At 42.1% G+C, this 17,809-nt stretch overlaps 1 protein-coding gene across 1 annotated transcript in view; it reads left to right on the forward strand.

The window, feature by feature from the left end:
- The window catches only part of CDIN1 (CDAN1 interacting nuclease 1), a 153,944-nt gene that overhangs the window by 23,248 nt on the left and 112,887 nt on the right, over nt 1-17,809 (forward strand). The window contains exons 2-5 of the mRNA XM_054162234.1: nt 7,560-7,605; nt 8,498-8,562; nt 14,222-14,282; nt 17,403-17,475. Coding sequence (XP_054018209.1) covers nt 7,560-7,605; nt 8,498-8,562; nt 14,222-14,282; nt 17,403-17,475 — 245 coding nt within the window. The remainder of the gene's footprint in view (nt 1-7,559; nt 7,606-8,497; nt 8,563-14,221; nt 14,283-17,402; nt 17,476-17,809) is intronic.

Genomic DNA, 17,809 nt, shown 5'->3' on the forward strand with positions numbered 1-17,809 from the left:
AGGAACTTCTAAGTCTTTCTAAATGAAAAATCATTCAAACAGTATCTAATACTGGCAATTTCCCTCTGTCTGCTGCTAGAACTTATTGGCCAAGTAGGTCAGACATTATTAAAGTTCAAGTGGCCCACTGGGAAAAGTAATGGCCTTATGCTACTATGAATTTTAAATGCTGCCATTTCTATGTATTGCACCATCATCTGTTCTTGCACATCACTAAATTGTATAGAAGTTGTGGGACCAGCCAGTGTCAAGGTCACACAAGTGATGACTCTTCTCAAGTAGCCTTCTCAGAGCCTTGTCATACTGTTACTCTCATAACCCTGGCTATAGGCAGCAAAGTTGTATGCATATGTATTTAATATTTGTATTAGCATTGGGTAGTGCAAGCCTGCAAGGCAGGGTGGCTTTTTTTTTCCCTTTTCATTCTTTACTTCTGCTTTTTATTTTTGATCCTACCAAAGGTATGAAAAGGACTTTCAGGCAAAGGCAATTTTTAGTGAGTGATCTGTATCTAAATCTCTTGTGTTGAGCTATCAGAGAATTTGAGCAATGCTGCAGTTCTCCAGGTAAACCTGAATTTTATGTTGATTTTGAGTGTTATGATACTGAGTCTGGAATGAGCATATCAGCAGGTGCCTCCTCTCATGGATGTGTGTGTATATATCTATATCATCTATATCTATATCTATATCTAATCTATATCTCTATCTCTATAATCTGTAATATATATCTATATATCTGTATATCTATAATCTATATCTTATCTACATCTATCTGTATATCTAATCTATATCTCTAATCTTTATCTATATGTCTATATCTATATCATCTATATCTATATATTGAATTTTTATAGTATTAATGGGATTATTTTCCCAGCACCACTCTGTTGGCTTTGTACTTTCCCAAGTAGTAGCTAATGGCAATATTTAATTGTATAGAAGGCTTCTTACACAGTAAGATACTGTGATAGCATCACAGTATCACAGTGTCACTAAGGTTGGAAGAGACCTTGAGGATCATTGAGTCCAAGCTGTCTCCACAGACCTCATGACTAGACAATGGCACCAAGTGCCACGTCCAATCTCCTCTTGAACTCCTCCAGGGATGGTGACTCCACCCCTGGAGGTGTTCAAGAGGAGATTGGACATATATAAAACTGTTTTTGTATCCCAGCCATGTTGTAGCTAAAGATATGCATACTTTCATGTCACTTAGTTACTCCAGTTCACAGAATCACAGAACGTTAGGGGTTGGAAGAGAACTCCAGAGATGAAGTCCAACCCCTGTGCCAAAGCAGGATCGCCTGGGGCAGGTCACACAAGTGCATCCAGGAGGGTTTTGAAAGTCTCCATAGAAGGAGACTCCACAACCTCTCTGGGCAGCCTGTTCCAGGGCTCTGTCATCCTTACCATACAGAAGTGTCTCCTCGTGTTTGGATGGTACCTCCTATGTTCCAGCTTGTACCCATTGTTCCTTGTCCTGTCACTGGGCACCACCACATAGAGCCTTGCACCTTCATCCTGACACCCACCCCTCAGATATTGATAGACATTGATCAGATCCCCTCTGAGCCTCTCTTCACCAAACTAAACAGCCCCAGGTCTCTCAGTCAGTTCAAACTCATGTATCAATTTAAACACATATATTCACACACATACATATAGATAGAAATGTATATTGGTTTAGCTTAAATTGGCAATTCTCTGACTTCTGGTAGATCAGTGTTGGGTTTGTGAATGATGGAGTACAAATATGTACAGGGACAATCTGCTTTGGGGGAATTTCCATTCAGAGAACTGACCAGAAGCATATAAAAACCTTAGGAAAGATTGATGTTAAAAGCTGCAGTAACGAGAGGTAAAAGCCACAACTATTCTGGAGGTTCCCTTGTTCCATGTTCTTCAGTGCTTGGGTATGTATTAGCCTCATGGTTCTTAGGCTTTGGTAGGGTTTTGTTGTTCCTGAGACTTCTGTTATTCCCAGATCCTCATGTGGAACCATTCAGGCTGCTAAGCCTTTTTTCCTATCCTGACACATAAAAGAAATGTTGAGAATCCCCTGGTTGTCATCTCCTGTCCTGCAGGACATCACCATCAGACTGGCTTTGGTTAATACCCAGGTATGTCTGAGGTGCTTGTTAGGCTACATCCTGCAGTTCTGGATAGCCACAAAGGCTTTACACCTCAGTGCAGATGTTACACATTTGGACTGATGCTGCTCGATCTACTTGAAACGCCTTGTGGGCAGACTTGTGGATAAAAGAGCAGACTGGTCAGCATGTGATAAGCAGTAAGGAAACATTGCTTTCTTTAGGGGTTCCTCTTCCAACGTGGCTGCATTACAGAAGACCAGAACTGAAAGGCTGTTTGGGTTTCATGTCTTTGAAACAGATCAGGAAAAATGTATTTTGGGGAGACATCCTGGAATTTCAGGGTAGCTGTGAGGAGGATTCCCCTTCCACCCTCAGTCATCAATTTAGCTTCATCAAATATATGTGTTTCTTTCCTCTCATGCAGTTTTTTAACCAATGTATTTATCATCCTAATGAGGTGGAGCAGATTTCAGATTTCCCATTTTTCTGCCTAAATCCAGTTATGTATTGAAAATCACAAAGTGCAACGAGCTTTCAGATGCCACTGACATCAACTCAGAGTTGCAAAAGGCAAATTGGTTCATTCTGGGTACCAGAAAAAGAGGATATTTGAAGAGTGAGGCTGCTTGCTTTGAACAGAGCTCTGGGAGTTAGATCCATTACCATCTGGAAGAAGTGGTGGATGGCACAGGACTGAAGAGTTTTCTTGTTTTCCTGGCAAATAGATTTAGTTCTACAAGATGGATAACAAGTGAATTTATTAATTACTTAAAAGCTAATTTATTAATTACTTAAAACAAGTAGTACTCAGAATTAGGAGTTTCAGAAAATCAGCAGATCTCTACCTTGGCTCTAAGTTGATTTTCAAGAGCTTGCTCAACACAAACAAGTGTCCTCAGCCTTCCAGTAAGCCATGAGGCTTACTCTAAAGTTCATTCTCTGTGAGGCAATAATGAAGCACTGAAATATTACTTTGAGTAAAAGATATCTTCAGTGTTAGGTTTGTTTTTCTGGAGGTCTCAGCTCTGTGTGTTTGTCTGCTCATCTGCCTCTCTGAAATCCTCTATAGAAGCATCAGACAGTGGCTGGAGCCCTAGAAATGTGGCTGCTCCTGCAGAAGTAATGGTAACTTCCAGGGCAGTATCCCTGCTGTCATTATCAGCAGTTGTGACGGTGGTGTCTTGCAGTGCAAATGCATGGTCTTGGTTTCCCTGCCCTCTCAGGTACACGGCACTCTTTATTTCAGGGCTTTCTGAAAGCATGCTGGTGCGGTTTCCTCTCAATGGCATCTTGCAGGAGATGTTTCAGCTGTGTTTTGAGGAGCTTTTTCATTTTGCCAGGAAGCTGTGGTAATGGGATTGTGGCAAGAGAATGCTGAGCCACAGCTAAGTGATTTTAGTGCTTGAGGGGGGAACTTTGTTAACCAGAAGAAACTTGGAAGCAGCTGTATGAAGATGTAAATCCATTTGTACTGGGGAGGGAGAAAGATCTGGTCATAAGGCTCAAAATTCTTTGAATGATGCCATTGAAAGAATTCTCATTGTCACAGTCATGATGTTTCTGTACTGCAGTTCAGTGTGGATCCAACATGTTGCGTTATTGGACTTCATTTTGTAGTGGTTATGGTAAGTTCTAAATGCTATGAGCAATTGAAAGTGCAGGACAAGTGTCAGGCTGAACTGAACTAGATGGACAAAATCCAAGGACACCAAGTGAATCATAGAATCATAGAATTGTCAGGGTTGGAAGGGACCTCAAGCATCATCCAGTTCCAACCCCCCTGCCATGGCCAGGGACACCTCACACTACAACAGGTTGTCCTGGAGCCACATCCAGCCTGGCTGCAAAATCCTCCAGGGATGAGGCTTCCACCACCTCCCTGGGCAACCTGTGCCAGTTTCTCACCACCCTCATGGGAAAGAACTTCTTCCTAGCATCCAATCTGAATCTCCCCATTTCTAGTTTTGTTCCATTCCCCCCTGTCCTATCACTCCCTGACACCCTAACAAGTCCCTCCCCAGCTTTCTTGTAGCCCCCTTCACATACTGGAAGGCCACAATTAGGTCTCCTCGGAGCCTTCTCCAGACTGCACAACCCCAACTCCCTCAGTCTGTCCTCACAGCAGAGGAGCTCCAGCCCTCTGCCCATCCTCATGGCCCTTCTCTGGACACCTTCCAGTGCCTACAGATCCTTCCTGTACTAGGGGCTCCAGAACTGGATGCAGTGCCCCAGGTGGGGTCTCACCAGCATAGAGGGGGAGAATCACCTCCCTTGCCCTGCTGGCTGTGCTAAGTGAACAATTAAAATAGACAAGAGTCAGACATGTGCAGAGAGGGATAATAGGCTTAATACTGTTTTATATGTCAGTAGGTGTAATGGAATACTTTTTTTTATATGTCAGTAGGTGTAATAGGATAATGGTAAAGTAAGTCCAGTAATCATACTGGGAATAGCCTAGAAATACAAAAATTGAGATGTCAGTGGGAGAGAACTCAAACCAGAAATCCAGTTAAATGCTGTCCTGGTTTTGTTTTGGGCTTTTTCCACTTTGTTTTCCTCTACATTCAGTTCTACCACTACAAACCTGTAGATCTGGCAGAAGATAATAGATAGGAGGAGAGCCATTATGGGGCCACATGTATCCCACTTCTTTAAATAAATCCACCTCAAATACCTTAGCTTTACATATGTATATAGCCTTTGTAAGTACATAATCTTAATTTCTTTCCTTTGTTCCCCTTCTAGTCATGTGCATTTTCAAGGTTGCTGTAAGTGTTTGGTGCACCCTTTGAGGACCCCACCTGGAGCACTGTGTCCAGTTCTGGAGCCTCTGCTACAGGAAGGATCTGGAGGTGCTGGAAGGTGTCCAGAGAAGGGCCACGAGGATGAGCAGAGGGCTGGAGCTGCTCTGCTGTGGAGACAGACTGAGGGAGTTAGGGTTGTTCAGTCTGGAGAAGGGAAGGCTCTGAGGAGACCTAATTGTGGCCTTCCAGTATCTGAAGGGGGCTCCAAGAAAGCTGAGGAGGGACTTTTGAGGGTGTCAGGGAGTGATAGGACTGGGGGGAACAGAACGAAACTGGAAATGGGTGGATTCAGATTGGATGTTAGAAAGAAGTTCTTCCCCATGAGGGTGGTGAGAGACTGGCACAGGTTGCCCAGGGAGGTGGTGGAAGCCTCCTTCCTGGAGGTTTTTATGTCCAGGCTGGATGTGGCTGTGAGCAAACTGCTGTAGTGTGAGGTGTTCCTGGCCATGGCAGGGGAGTTGGAACTGGATGATGCTTGAGGTCCGTTCCAACCCTGACAATTCTCTGATTCTCTGATTGTGGTACCTATCCCCTGGCCTCTATGTCAAATGATGTATATTAAAAAAAATATTTAAATTCTTGACTATGTAGTAATTAATTTTTCTGTAACCCATTCACTTAATAAACCTGTACATTAGATATTGTGCTATCATTTGTCTACAGTTTTAACAGGCAGTCAGTGAGTTCTCAGGGTGAACATTCTTGTGTAAAATACTGGAGATCAAGGCTCAGCTTACTGCTGACAAACAGATGTTGCAGTGGGCAGACAAGCCCAAGATGCAGTGGTGTGGCAAGGATGCTAGAAGCATAGAGAAGGATAATGGAAACTAGTAAGCTCTTCATGTAACACTGGGTTAATCATAGGGTCATAAAATGGTTTGGGTTGGAAGGGACCTCCAAAGGTCATCTAGTTGAAGCCCCCTGCAGTCAACAGGGACATCCTCCACTAGATCAGGTTGCCCAGAGCCTTGTCCAGCCTGACCTTGAATATCTCCAGGGATGAGGCCTCAACTACTTCCTTGGGAAACCTGTGCCAGTGTTCCAGCACCCTCATGGTGCAGAACTTGTACCTAACATCCAATCTAAATCTTCTCCTTCTCTCATTTCAAACCATTGCCCCTTTCCACTTTGCAAACAGTCCCTCTGCAGCCTTCTTGTAGCCCCCTTCAGGTACTGGAAGGTCTCTCTTAGGTCTCCCTGCAGCCTTCTCCAGGCTGAACAACCCCAGCGCCCTCAGCCTGTCCTCATAGCAGAGGAGTTCTCAGCCCCCTGATCATTTTCATGGCTCTCCTCTGGACCCTCTTCATCAGGTCCATGTCCTTCCTGTGTTGAGGGCTCCAGAGCTGGGAGCTCACACTTTGTTCCTAATGGGTCAGCTGGTTGGTTTAGAGGTGACATTTTATATTGTGCTGCAGAGACATCCCATCTGTTCAAACCTGAACACACCACTTAGTTGTTCTGTACCTCAGTTTTCCCTTTTGAAAGCAGGAGTGAGACTTCCTCACCTTAAATTAGTATTTCTGAGGTGTGAAGATTGCAGGGGGAAAGGGACCATTTGATTTGGAGACACCATTTTAATGTACATGTGATGTGACAGAGGTGTTAAAAGTCACACACAAGAAATCTGGCAGAAGAGCAAGGCCTTAGACACTGCAGAATCTTTGAGCTACCTATGCTGTGCCTGGGTAGGTGAGTTCATGGAAGGAAAAAAACTGTTAATTATTCATAATGCTTTGCTGTACCATAAAAACTCAGATTTATTGAGACTATAATTTGTTCAAGGTGCATGTAGTAGGAAAATATAGCAGGAGTAATTAGTTGTGTTCGGGATCTGATGAGGTAGATCTATCCACAGAGGACAATTGAAAAGAGTAGCGGCATGGTATTGATTGCCTTTCAGAGGGGGGAAAGAAAAAAGAATGTATCTTGTCCCATTTCTAAATGTTAGCAATTCAGAGAGAAAAAAATCCCACTTGGGAGGAATGCTTTCCAGGTTGCTTCATTGCCAGGTGTTTGACATTGAGTGGAGCTTTAGATGAATGAAGCTTATGGCAGCTTTTGGAAATGACCGGCTCCGGGGAATCTCTGCTTCCTGCTGTGAAAGTTTCTATTTTCAAAGCACATCAGTTTCAGTGGGAATGTTCCAGTGGTCCCATATGCTACTTCTGACAGAGGGGGAAGTTTTTAACCTGAATATGAGACAGCTACTGAAGAGGTTCCCTTGCTGCTAACAAAATGAATTTCAATATGTTGCCAATGAGCGAGCGGCGTGTTCCAAACTGCTGATGGAATTTAACTCCATCAATTATTAATGGGAATTCTGCTTTGTTTCCCTCTTTGCCCGCTCCCTTTTAACTCGGCTACCTGCTCCTGATAGGGCTTGGTGGGTTCTGAAGCTGAAAAAAGGGCATCACCCAAACAATATGCTCCTTTGCTTTGAAACTCTTGCTGTATTTTCCTCCCCTCCCTCGTACGCTCTCTCCTTGACCTAGCAGCAGGAAGCCTTTGTCTGAGGTGTTCATCTGGAACAACTTTTCCACACTTGTTTTCATGTTCTGTTAGATTACAGGGCAGCAGGCCTACCTTTGAAGCTCTCTTCTCTTTTGTTTCTTTGCAGTGCACTCCAGTAATTAACTTTGTCCTTCTTTTATTTGTTCCAGTCAATCGCAGTCCACTCTGCTGAGCATCTTCTCCCAGGAGTACCAGGTTAGAAGTTTTCTCCTTTGTGAGGGTTGACAGGTGCCTAATTGAATGATGAATGTCCCTTTATTTCTTTGTAATTGAACTGCCAGCTTTCTGATTGGTTTGGAGGATGTTCCCTTTTCCACATCAAGCACCGCCTGAGTCTCAGTGGATGGCTGCCAAGCCTACCCATCCATCTGTCTAATAACATCTAGCCTTTGCTTATTTGGTGGACCTGTAATAAATTATGCTAAACCATTATTATTCTGACAATAATAATTTCCCTGTGTTGCGTGGTTCCATGTGCTAAATGTTTGCTGACTTGCACTGTCAGTGCTGCTTTCCATTGCTGACAGAGATGATGATAAATGACCATTGCCGGAGTGGCAGAAGGCAAGAGAGGCAGAAAATGGAGTCATTTATCATGAGATGACAGGTGTCAGTCAAGTGGCAAGTCTCTATGGAATTACTTTTTGTAGTTTTTCAAATAAGTTGTTTTTAAGCAATGTTCCTCCTGGTTAAAAATGCCAATTGAATTGTAAAACCAGAGTGCAGCCGACTTGGATGGAATTGAATCGAGGGAAAATTAATACAAAGGTTGAGAGAGAGAACAAGTTTTTCGTTGCCCTCTGCAGCCTTCAGTAAACTTATTTAGATTCAATTATTGTGACCTTATTGGCTTTTACATACATGGCACATTGCAGTACAGTCTGAAGACGTTCAATTCAATAGGTAGGTTGAATGTCACTTCTCTACAGAATCTAAAAGCATAATTCAGTTTAGATATCCAAGCGCAGGCACAGAGCATGGGTCCTCGGGATTTCTCTGTTTTCATCTGTGACACCTCTGTAAGTTTCTTTGGTTGGTTTTGCTGTGTGTTGTTGGTTGGTTTATTGTTTGTTTTTTCCCTTCCTAGAAACAAATCAAGAGAACCCATGCCAAGCATCACACTGCTGAAGCTATCGAAACCTACTACCAAAGGTATGACCTCCCCGCCCCAGTTAAGGGTATCAACACAACTGCTAAATGTTATGACAGCTAGGAGTCAAATTAGCTTATTAGCTAGTGTGTTTATTAGCTAACAATCACTAAGACAAGTTTCTATAAAAATAAACTATCATGATCTTTGAGGTCTCTTCCAACCTTAGTGGTACTGTGATAGATTTTTGCTGCGTGGAATGCCAGCTAAGAATTATTAAGCTAATTTTCTATGAAAATAAATTCTCCATTTTGCTGTGAAGGATACAGATACCAAAACTGAGATGTTTATCAGTGAAAATGCAGACATTTTTCAGCCTTTGGTCAGTCAGATGAAGAAAAGGTTTACTTCCTTGGCTCTATGTCAGTATAAACAAGGGTATTTTTTTTTACAGTCTGTGTGCTAGGGTTTATGATATATTGCCTGTAGTTTGTAATTAAAGGGTTTCTGTGTCAAGATGACTTCTTTTATGAAGAAAGAGTGAGAGACCTGGGGCTGTTTGGCATGGAGAGGAGAAGGCTGAGAGGGGGTCTTATGAATGTCTACAAATATCTGAGGGGTGGGTGTCAAGGTGAAGGTGCCAGGCTCTTTTTGGTGGTGCTCAGTGATAAGACAAGGAGTAACGGCTTCAAGCTGGAATACAGGAGGTTCCACCTCAGCAGGAGGAGAAACTTATTTGCTGTGAAGGTGCTGGAGCCCTGGAAGAGGCTACCCAGAGAGATTGTGGAGTCACCTCTGGAGATATTCAAGACCTATCTGGATGTGTTCCTGTGTGGCTTGCCCTGGGTGGTCCTGCTGTTGCAGGGGGATTGGACTCGATGATCTTTCAAGGTCCCTTCCAACCCCTAACATTCAATGATTCTATGAAGACTGGTTCTGGTGATAACGTCTTACAGCAAGGGAGCCTGCTCTGTTGCAGTTGCTCGTAGTTTTGATACCCACATTTGTGTTGCATTACAAAAAGTTCCATATTAAATTCATGTGTTGCCAGTTAAAGCACTAATTTTTAGATCACTCCTGTTTCATCAACAGAAGTGTCAGAAACAGCTGTTAAGGGAGGATGAAAACCTTTCTGTCATTTTACAGTATTTTACAATTGTTTGCATCTTAAGCTAACAAACTGCATTTGCTACACCTCATAGTCTGTCTGTTACTTCTGTGGGCTTTAGTAGAACTATTGCAGTGACATAATTGGGGCAGACTGGTAACTGGTAGAGATACACAATTAAAACATTACTCTGTAGACTGACATATCTGAGGAGCTGGCATGGCAAGTGAGTTCGTGCTTGTGATTATAGATGTCTGATATTTGTGCTTAGTATTAATCTGCATGAATTGGGAAAATAAACAAAAAGCCTTCATTTGTAAACAATTAACTGTGCTTCTGCAGAGTCCCAGACTTAAAACTAAGCATAGCCTGATTATACCAGACACTGGTTTGGAACAGCTAGTGTGAATTGTGATGTTCTGGGGGGTGGGTTGGGTTTCTCTCTTTTGGTTCTGGAAAAATTTGTGCTGGATCCCATTGCACTTTTCCCAGTGTGGATTCATGTCTAGGAAGAATGGCCTCAAATTTTCTTGTCTTAACTATTTTTCATGACTTTCCACCAGCACAGTTTCAGTGTTAATTGTAACTGCTGGGTAAATAACTCTTTACTTGCAATGCATTTAAATCAGTTTTATGATATGTAACCAGCCCCAGCAACTTAAACCAAATCTTGCTTTATGCAAAAGAAGCAGTTGTGTTGGTCTCAGTAAGGTTGTGGGTATGATTAAGTTTGGCTCACATCAGGTGGGAGGATTTGGTCTCCTGTCCCCTTCTGTACTGTCTGAAGTGTGATAGCAGCACATAACTAATGCATTATGTATGAAGCTACGTGGTGGTGGTGGTAGGGAATATCATTCTTCATGCTGTTGCTGAGTATTTCATATTGCTGATGTATTAACATGGCCCAATAAAATGCGCATGTTTTAAAAGCAGAGATGTTCTGGTTAATAGTTAGAAAACTCATCTCAATCCTGGTTTAGTAGATTTACTGTGTAGGATGTTTCAGAAGCTACAGGAGCAGGCTATTGGAGTCAGAAGCCAGTTTGAAATGCTTCAAGCATAAACATGACAAACATGTCTTCTCCTCTAGACTTTCGTAACATCTATCTTACCAGTGTAAACCACAGGCTGTGTGGCATGCTTCTTCCAATTCCCACCAGCTTCTAAGCAGATAATTGTGCTCCTGTTGCTTTCCTAGGAAAGAAACTACCAATTTTCAGAAGGTACTCATTTCCAGTGGTCCCTGTTGGGAGCGATTAGAAGTACAGTTAAGTGGAACAGTTTATGCTGCTCTGCTGAGACTTCCTAGTTTTATATTTAGGCAGACACAAAGGCAAATTACAAGAAGGATCAGCAAGCTTTTCAGAACAGTATTGCCATCAGCCTGTGAGACCTGTTAGTCCATAACAGAATTGCCAGTAGCTTTAGAAGTACCTAACAGAAAATGACTCTGCTGTCAGCTGTAGCTTTGCTATTCAATCAACTAGATGCATGTTTTAGAACATCAGTCTCAAACAAATCATGGAATCATGGAATTGTTAGGGTTGGAAGGGACCTCAAGGATCAGCCAGTTCCAATCCCCCTGCTGTGGGCAGGGACACCTCACACTACAGCAGGTTGCTCACAGCCACATCCAGCCTGGCCTTCAAAACCTCCAGGGATGAGGCTGCCACCACCTCCCTGGACAACCTGTGCCAGTCTCTCACCACCCTCATGGGGAAGAACTTCTTCCTAACATCCAATCTGGATCTACCCATTTCTAGTTTTGTTCCATTTCCCCTAGCCCTGTCACTCCCTGACACCCTCAAACGTCCCTCCCCAGCTTTCTTGTAGCCCCCTTCAAATACTGGAAGGTCTCCTTGGAGCCTTCTCCTCTGTAGACTGAATTTTCCCATCAGGTATTTTGTGTACAATGTGTCTTACTTTATTTTTTTCCTTTCTTCTAAGTTTTCAGTGTTTAAATATACACCAAGCATCTTGGTTTGCTTTGGTTTATTTTTCATGTAGAATTGAAATAGATCACAGCAAAAGATTGCATTTCCTTTATCCATTAAGCCTCAGAATAACTTGCAAACAAAAAGCCCTCTGTGGAGAGGTTTATGTTGAAGCTGTTGCACCCATTCCACAGAAAGGTAAATTGATAAAGAATTTTAATGTCTTGTAACTAATGAGCAGAAAAGTAGCTTCTGATGGATGGAAAATGATAGAGCTGGAAAGGCTGCAGCCTTCTAATGATGTCAGTAATGATGTGCTATACAAATACAGGTAGGCTAAACCAGCAGGTTCCAATGTTGGTAACTATTGTTCTTTTCCACATGGCTGCAACACACAAAGTGCCTTCCAGTACTGTAGCTTACTCCCAGCAAGTCCTGAGAACAAGTTTTAGGTGTTATTGAAATGCAGACATCAAACAGGTAAAGTAGTAGAAGTGAGGAAGGTGATGTTGTGTTTAGCCATGGTCAGAAACATCCCTGTGTGGCCATGTTATAGAATCATAGAATGGTCTGGATTGGAAGAGACCTCCAAAGAGCATCTATTCCAAGCCCCTCTGCAGTGAGCAGGGGCACCCTCAACTAATCAGCTTGCCTCCTCTTGGTCTGCTCCTGTTACCCACAAATACCAAGGAGAATGACTTTCTATCACCCTTTATTGGATCCTAAATATTCCTTCTTTTTTCTCTTTAGAACATTAATTGGACTGATAGACTTTCCTTTCACTAGACTATACCTTTAGTATTTACACTACTGCTCAGCTGATAAAATCTGGCTTAAATTTTAGCATTGAGTGTTTGTAGATAGTAGTGAATTGAGTAAAATATTGACTAAGAAGTGTACTTTTGAAGTCGAAGGCCATATGGAGCCCAAATCTTTTTCTTTGCCTGTGATACATCTTTGAGTATCCACAGTATACCACAGATATAATTTATTTGTATGCCTTTAAGCCAATTAAAAGAAAATCTTCATTTATTAGTATTTTTCACCATTGACTTAATTGAGATTGAGGTTCTGGGGTGCATTCAGAAGAGAGCTGGCCAGGTCCAAATGAGGTTCTCCTCCCCCCTCTATGCTGCACTAGTGAGGACCACACCTGAAATACTGTGTTCAGTTCTGGGCTCCCCGGTTCAAGAGAAACAGGGAACTGCTAGAGAGAGTCTGATGGAGCTCATGAAGGTGATTAGGGGACTAGAGCATCTCTTTGATTTAGAAAGGCTGAGAGACCTGGGACTCTTAAGCCTGGGAAGCATAAGACTCAGAGGGGGGTCTTATAAATGCTTCTCAGTATCTCAGGGATGGAGATCATGAGCTCATTTCAGTGATGGCCAGTAAGAGGACAAGGGGCAGTGGGAACAAATGAGAACGCAAGAGGTCTCACTTGAACTTAAGGAGAAATTTCTTTATGGTGAGGGTGATGGAGCCCTGGAACAGGCTGCCCAGAGAGATTGTGAAGTCTTCTCTGGAGAGATTCCAAAACTGCCTGGATGTCTGTGCAACATGATCTAGATGTACCTGCATTAGATGATCTTCAGAGCTCTCTTCCAACCCTGACCATTCTACAATTCTCTATCTTTCTAATGAGTAGGAGCCGAATCTGAAGAGTTAGTGATTGTTTAAAATATATATTTCTTCAGTGATTTCCCATTAAAAATTCCATGCTGGGGTATTTTCCCCCAAATGAAAGAGATTCAAAGGGGATACTAATATACTGTGCTGGGGTTGCTTAGCCTGAAGAAGAGGAGGCTCAGGGGAGACCTTATTGCTGTCTGCAACTACCTGAAGGGAGGTTGTAGGCAGGTGGAGGTTGGTCTCTTCTCCCAGGCAACCAGCACCAGAACAAGAGGACACAGTCTCAAGCTGTGCCAGGGGAGGTCTAGGCTGGATGTGAGGAAGAATTCTTCCCAGCAAGAGAGATTGGCTATTGCAATGTGCTGCCCAGGGAGGTGGTGGAGTCCCATCACTGGAAGTCTTTAAAAAGAGCCTGGATGAGGCACTCAGTGCCAGGGTTTGGTTGATTAGATGGTGTTGGGTGATAGGTTGGACTGGATGATCTCTGAGGTCTTTTCCAACCTGGTTAATTCTATATTCTGCATTCTTTCTGGGAAGAACTTTCTCCTAACCTCGAGCCTAAACTTCCTCTGGCACAGGTACTACCTTCAGGGAGTTGTAGAGAGCAAGAAGGTTCTCCTCTGAGCTTCCTCTTCTCCAGGCTAAGCAACCCCAGCTCCCTCAGCCTCTCCTCACAGGGCTGTGCTCAGGACCCCTCCCCAGCTTTGTTGCCCTTCTCTGGACACCTTCCAGCAACTCAACAACTTTCCTAAACTGAGGGGCCCAGAACTGGACACAGGACTCAAGATGTGGCCTAGCCAGTGCTGAGTTCTTGGCCATTGGAATGTGCTGCCCAGGGAGGTGGTGGAGTCACCATCCTGGAGGTGTACAAAACAGGCTTGGATGTGGCTCTTGAAGCTATGGTTGATTTGTCATGAGGTGTTAGTTATTAGGTAACAGGTTGGACTTAATCATCTCTGAGGTCTTTCCCAATCTGGTTGATTCTATGATCCTATGTGTAAACTGGCCTTTGCTTGGCACTGCAGAATTACCTGGCTTTGTCTTGTCTAGGTACCTGAATGGAGTGATGAAAAATGCAGCTGCCCCGGTATTACTGGAGCTGGCCAATGAGGTAATCATCCTTACTTCTTTTTTTGTCTTTAATCTTCCAGTGTAAAACCTAAGGGGCATATCTAGAGTGACTTCAGTGAGAAATGTAATTAACCTAGGAAAAAAAAAATATTAAAAAAATGGTTTCAAGGCACATTAGACATTTAAAATGGTTCCCCAGTCTGTTAGTACTTACAATAATTAGACAAAAAGCCCCATTTATTAATAAATCAGTTAATGTAATTAGTCTCTTAACTTCAAGGCAAATGTGTAAGGAAGTCTGGGGGTTTTGCTGGAAATTTCAGCTGGGCTGTTGGTCTTTGATGCACAAACTTGGTAAAAATTCCCATATTGACTAAAGGGAGTCGTATCAGTTGTACTTGTGGTTGATTTCTTGGGCTTAGTAGCAAAACCCAGCTAAGATTAGGGTGGGGTTTTTTTAATAATAAATAACAGGAAGGGTCAAACCAATTAATTTTCCTGACCCCGTTTATTTCTGCTCCTACAGATTAGAGGGTGGCTAATGAAAACTGCTTAATGCAAGGCAATTAAGCAGAATAAATTCCTCAGCATAACCATTTCCCTAGAAGAAACCCCAAAAAACTAGTGTATGAAAAGTTCAGTCTGGTTCCCATTCAAGGCTCGAGAAATGCCTCGACGCTGTTTATTCACTCAAGTATGAACCTGCCTTGGGATGCGAGGGGTTACTTGCATCCAAAGCTGCTATTTAAAGCACTACCTTGAAGATGTGAAAAGTTTTCAAGGGTGGCAGTGAACCTCCTAGAAACAAAATAAAATAAATACCCAGATTAAATAGCTGCTCCTGAAGGTCTCAAATATTTATTTACAACAATAATAACAGCAACAATCCCGCAGCTGATACTCCTTGGAGCTGCTTATGGAACCCTCGAAGGGCTAGAATGAGATGCATGCTGGTTTGTGTTGCATTTTAATAGCAAATGTAAAGAGGAGGAGGCAGAAAATGAGTGTTTGTGTTAAAAATGATATGGCACTGCGAGCATTAAGTGTTGCAACAGCAGCAAGTTCCACGTCTTACATTTAGTAAGAGAGAATGGTTCCTTCCCCCTGAACACTGCTGCAGCCAGCAAATGAGCGATTACTTATCAATTACTAGAGGGTTTTAATGGTCTGTGAAGTGTTCATATATCCTGATCATACAGTTAGCATAGAATAAAGGATTTATTTCATATTAGTGGTAAGTAATGTGGAGCTTCTTACCCTTTGCTGGAAAAGACAAGTCTGGAAAGTCCTGAGAGCGTAGAATGTACTTGACATAAATGAGTAGAATCTTACTAAGAGGATAGGGTAAACAACCTGATTCATGATCTATCACCCCCATAATATTTGGGAGCTGTCATAAAAAGATTTCAAGCACAAATATATCTGTTACTGATTCTCTGTGTGGTTTTTTTTCCTCCCCCCTTTGATTTAGAGATGATGCATATAATTTCTGACTCCGGTGAGCATATCTTTGCTTATATTATCCTAATGCATTTTTGCAATTCAGATCAAAGATACCTGGAGTTGAGAAATAAATAAAAATTAAATCTAAGGGAAAGGGAAGGGGCACAAAGAACTTATATCTGCCTCTGATTTCGTGGAGGCAGGTATATAAGAAAGGCAATACATTTTGTGACTGCTTCCTAATGCATTAGGGAAATGTGGCAATAACCAGCACCAGATTACTGCTTCCAAACAATCAAGCTGCCATTTTTATATGATAGTTAATATTTAAATGACATCCTCTTGCATCTGCTGACAATTGATGTAATGGTAATACTTTATGAGTCAATATATATTTAATCAGTGGAAACTGTAAAAATTGATGAGAAATATATAACATAGGTGCATTACAGTGTGGAGCAGCTCTGTTAAATAGGGAAAGCTCCATATTATTATCTTTTGGGGTTTGTTTCTTTGAGGGATTGTGAAACTACTTTTAATTCTTTGATTTATTTTCTTTTCTTCCCCCCCCCCCCCCCCTTTATTTTTAATGTTATTTGCAGGATTCTTCCCCTTGTGTGTGCTCGTGGTGCAAAAAGGGGAATCAAACAAATTTCATTTCTGTTAGATAGGAATCATAAAATTAGTCACTTGTTCTCTTCACACAAATATTTTCGAGTGAGATTTGAAGCACTATGAATTTTACTTACATGCTAAATTCTGACATGAAGCATGATGGCCCTATTTCAAAGAAAGATGGACACATGATTAATATGAAAATTAGGGAGATGCAAGTACCTGAACTAATAAGGTAGTCCTTATTCAGGCTGGACTACCTTCAGTAATTTCACCATTTTTCATGTGTCAGCTCTGATGTGGGTTACTGGAAATAAGCAGCTCCGTGGAAAGCATTTCTCTCTACTTGGGGAATTTAAGGGCATCCAAGTACATACATATTTGGGGGGGGGAGGGAAAAAAGTGTATGCACAAATGAAACCACCTTTTTTTTTTCCCTCCTTCTTTTTTTGTCTAGTTACTAAATCAAGATAAAATTCTTGTGTTAGTATTGAGCTTGAAAACACGTCAAGAAAAATGCGTCGTAGCGGCGCGTGAGCCAGGCTCGTAGTTAACAATTCTGAGTCACTAAAGGAGTGTTAAGCGTGGTATCTAAAAAGCTGTTGTCATTCCATGTGGGACCACACCATGCTTTTTCCCATCCACATTAAAGCTACTGGAATGGAGGAGTAGCTTTGTTCCAAAGGAAAATATGAGCTCTGAAGAAATTTGTGACCAAGCTGGTATTAAAGGATGCGTGGTACCACTTGGTGGGTGCCACAACCAGTGAGTATTCATAGCAAAGGTTCCCCCAGGTCTTTTCCTTGGTAGATAGCCTTACAAAAGGGATTTTGCTGTGGGTCAAAGGTAAAATGTACAAACACAATAACCAATAATACCTGTTCTCTACTTGTATTTAGTTTTCTACTGGGTATTGTGGATGGCTTCCACACATTTGGTTCAAATGGTTGAGATTAACCATTTGGGGAGGAAGAAAAGACTGTTTCATCTATTTCTGCTCTTGGTTTTTAATGTACAAGAAGATTACCATGCTGAAAAATGCACTTCTGAGTGCATTTATGTCCTGAAATTCTCCTTCTGTGTTTTTTTTTGTTGAGGTTAGGTGGACTTTGCCCCATCCTTGATGGCTCGCATTGTGTTAGAAAGGTTTCTACAAGAAAAAGACCAAGCCGTCCGTAAGTATCTTGGTTGGTTTTTGCCTTTTCTATGATTTTTCCTTTTCAATGATTTTTCCTTTTTAATTTTAAGATATTTCAACTTTTTTTTTTTTTTTTTTTTTACTTTTTTTCCCCCCCCCCCGACTGTGCTATAAAAATAATTAACACAACGTTGCAAGTGAGCTAATGAGGCTAACATTTTAAGGCTGGTCTCTTCAACAGCTGATGACAGTTAAAACTGTATGTAAAAAAAGACCACCCACAGTCTTAAAATGACCACTGGCTAAATGAATGCTTTGCTTTTTCCCCTCCAAGATGTTGCAGAATAGTTGCTTTCCAGGGCTCGTGCTAC

The sequence above is a fragment of the Dryobates pubescens genome, chromosome 5 (assembly GCF_014839835.1).
Source record: "Dryobates pubescens isolate bDryPub1 chromosome 5, bDryPub1.pri, whole genome shotgun sequence".
In the NCBI taxonomy this organism is placed as follows: Eukaryota; Metazoa; Chordata; class Aves; order Piciformes; family Picidae; genus Dryobates; species Dryobates pubescens.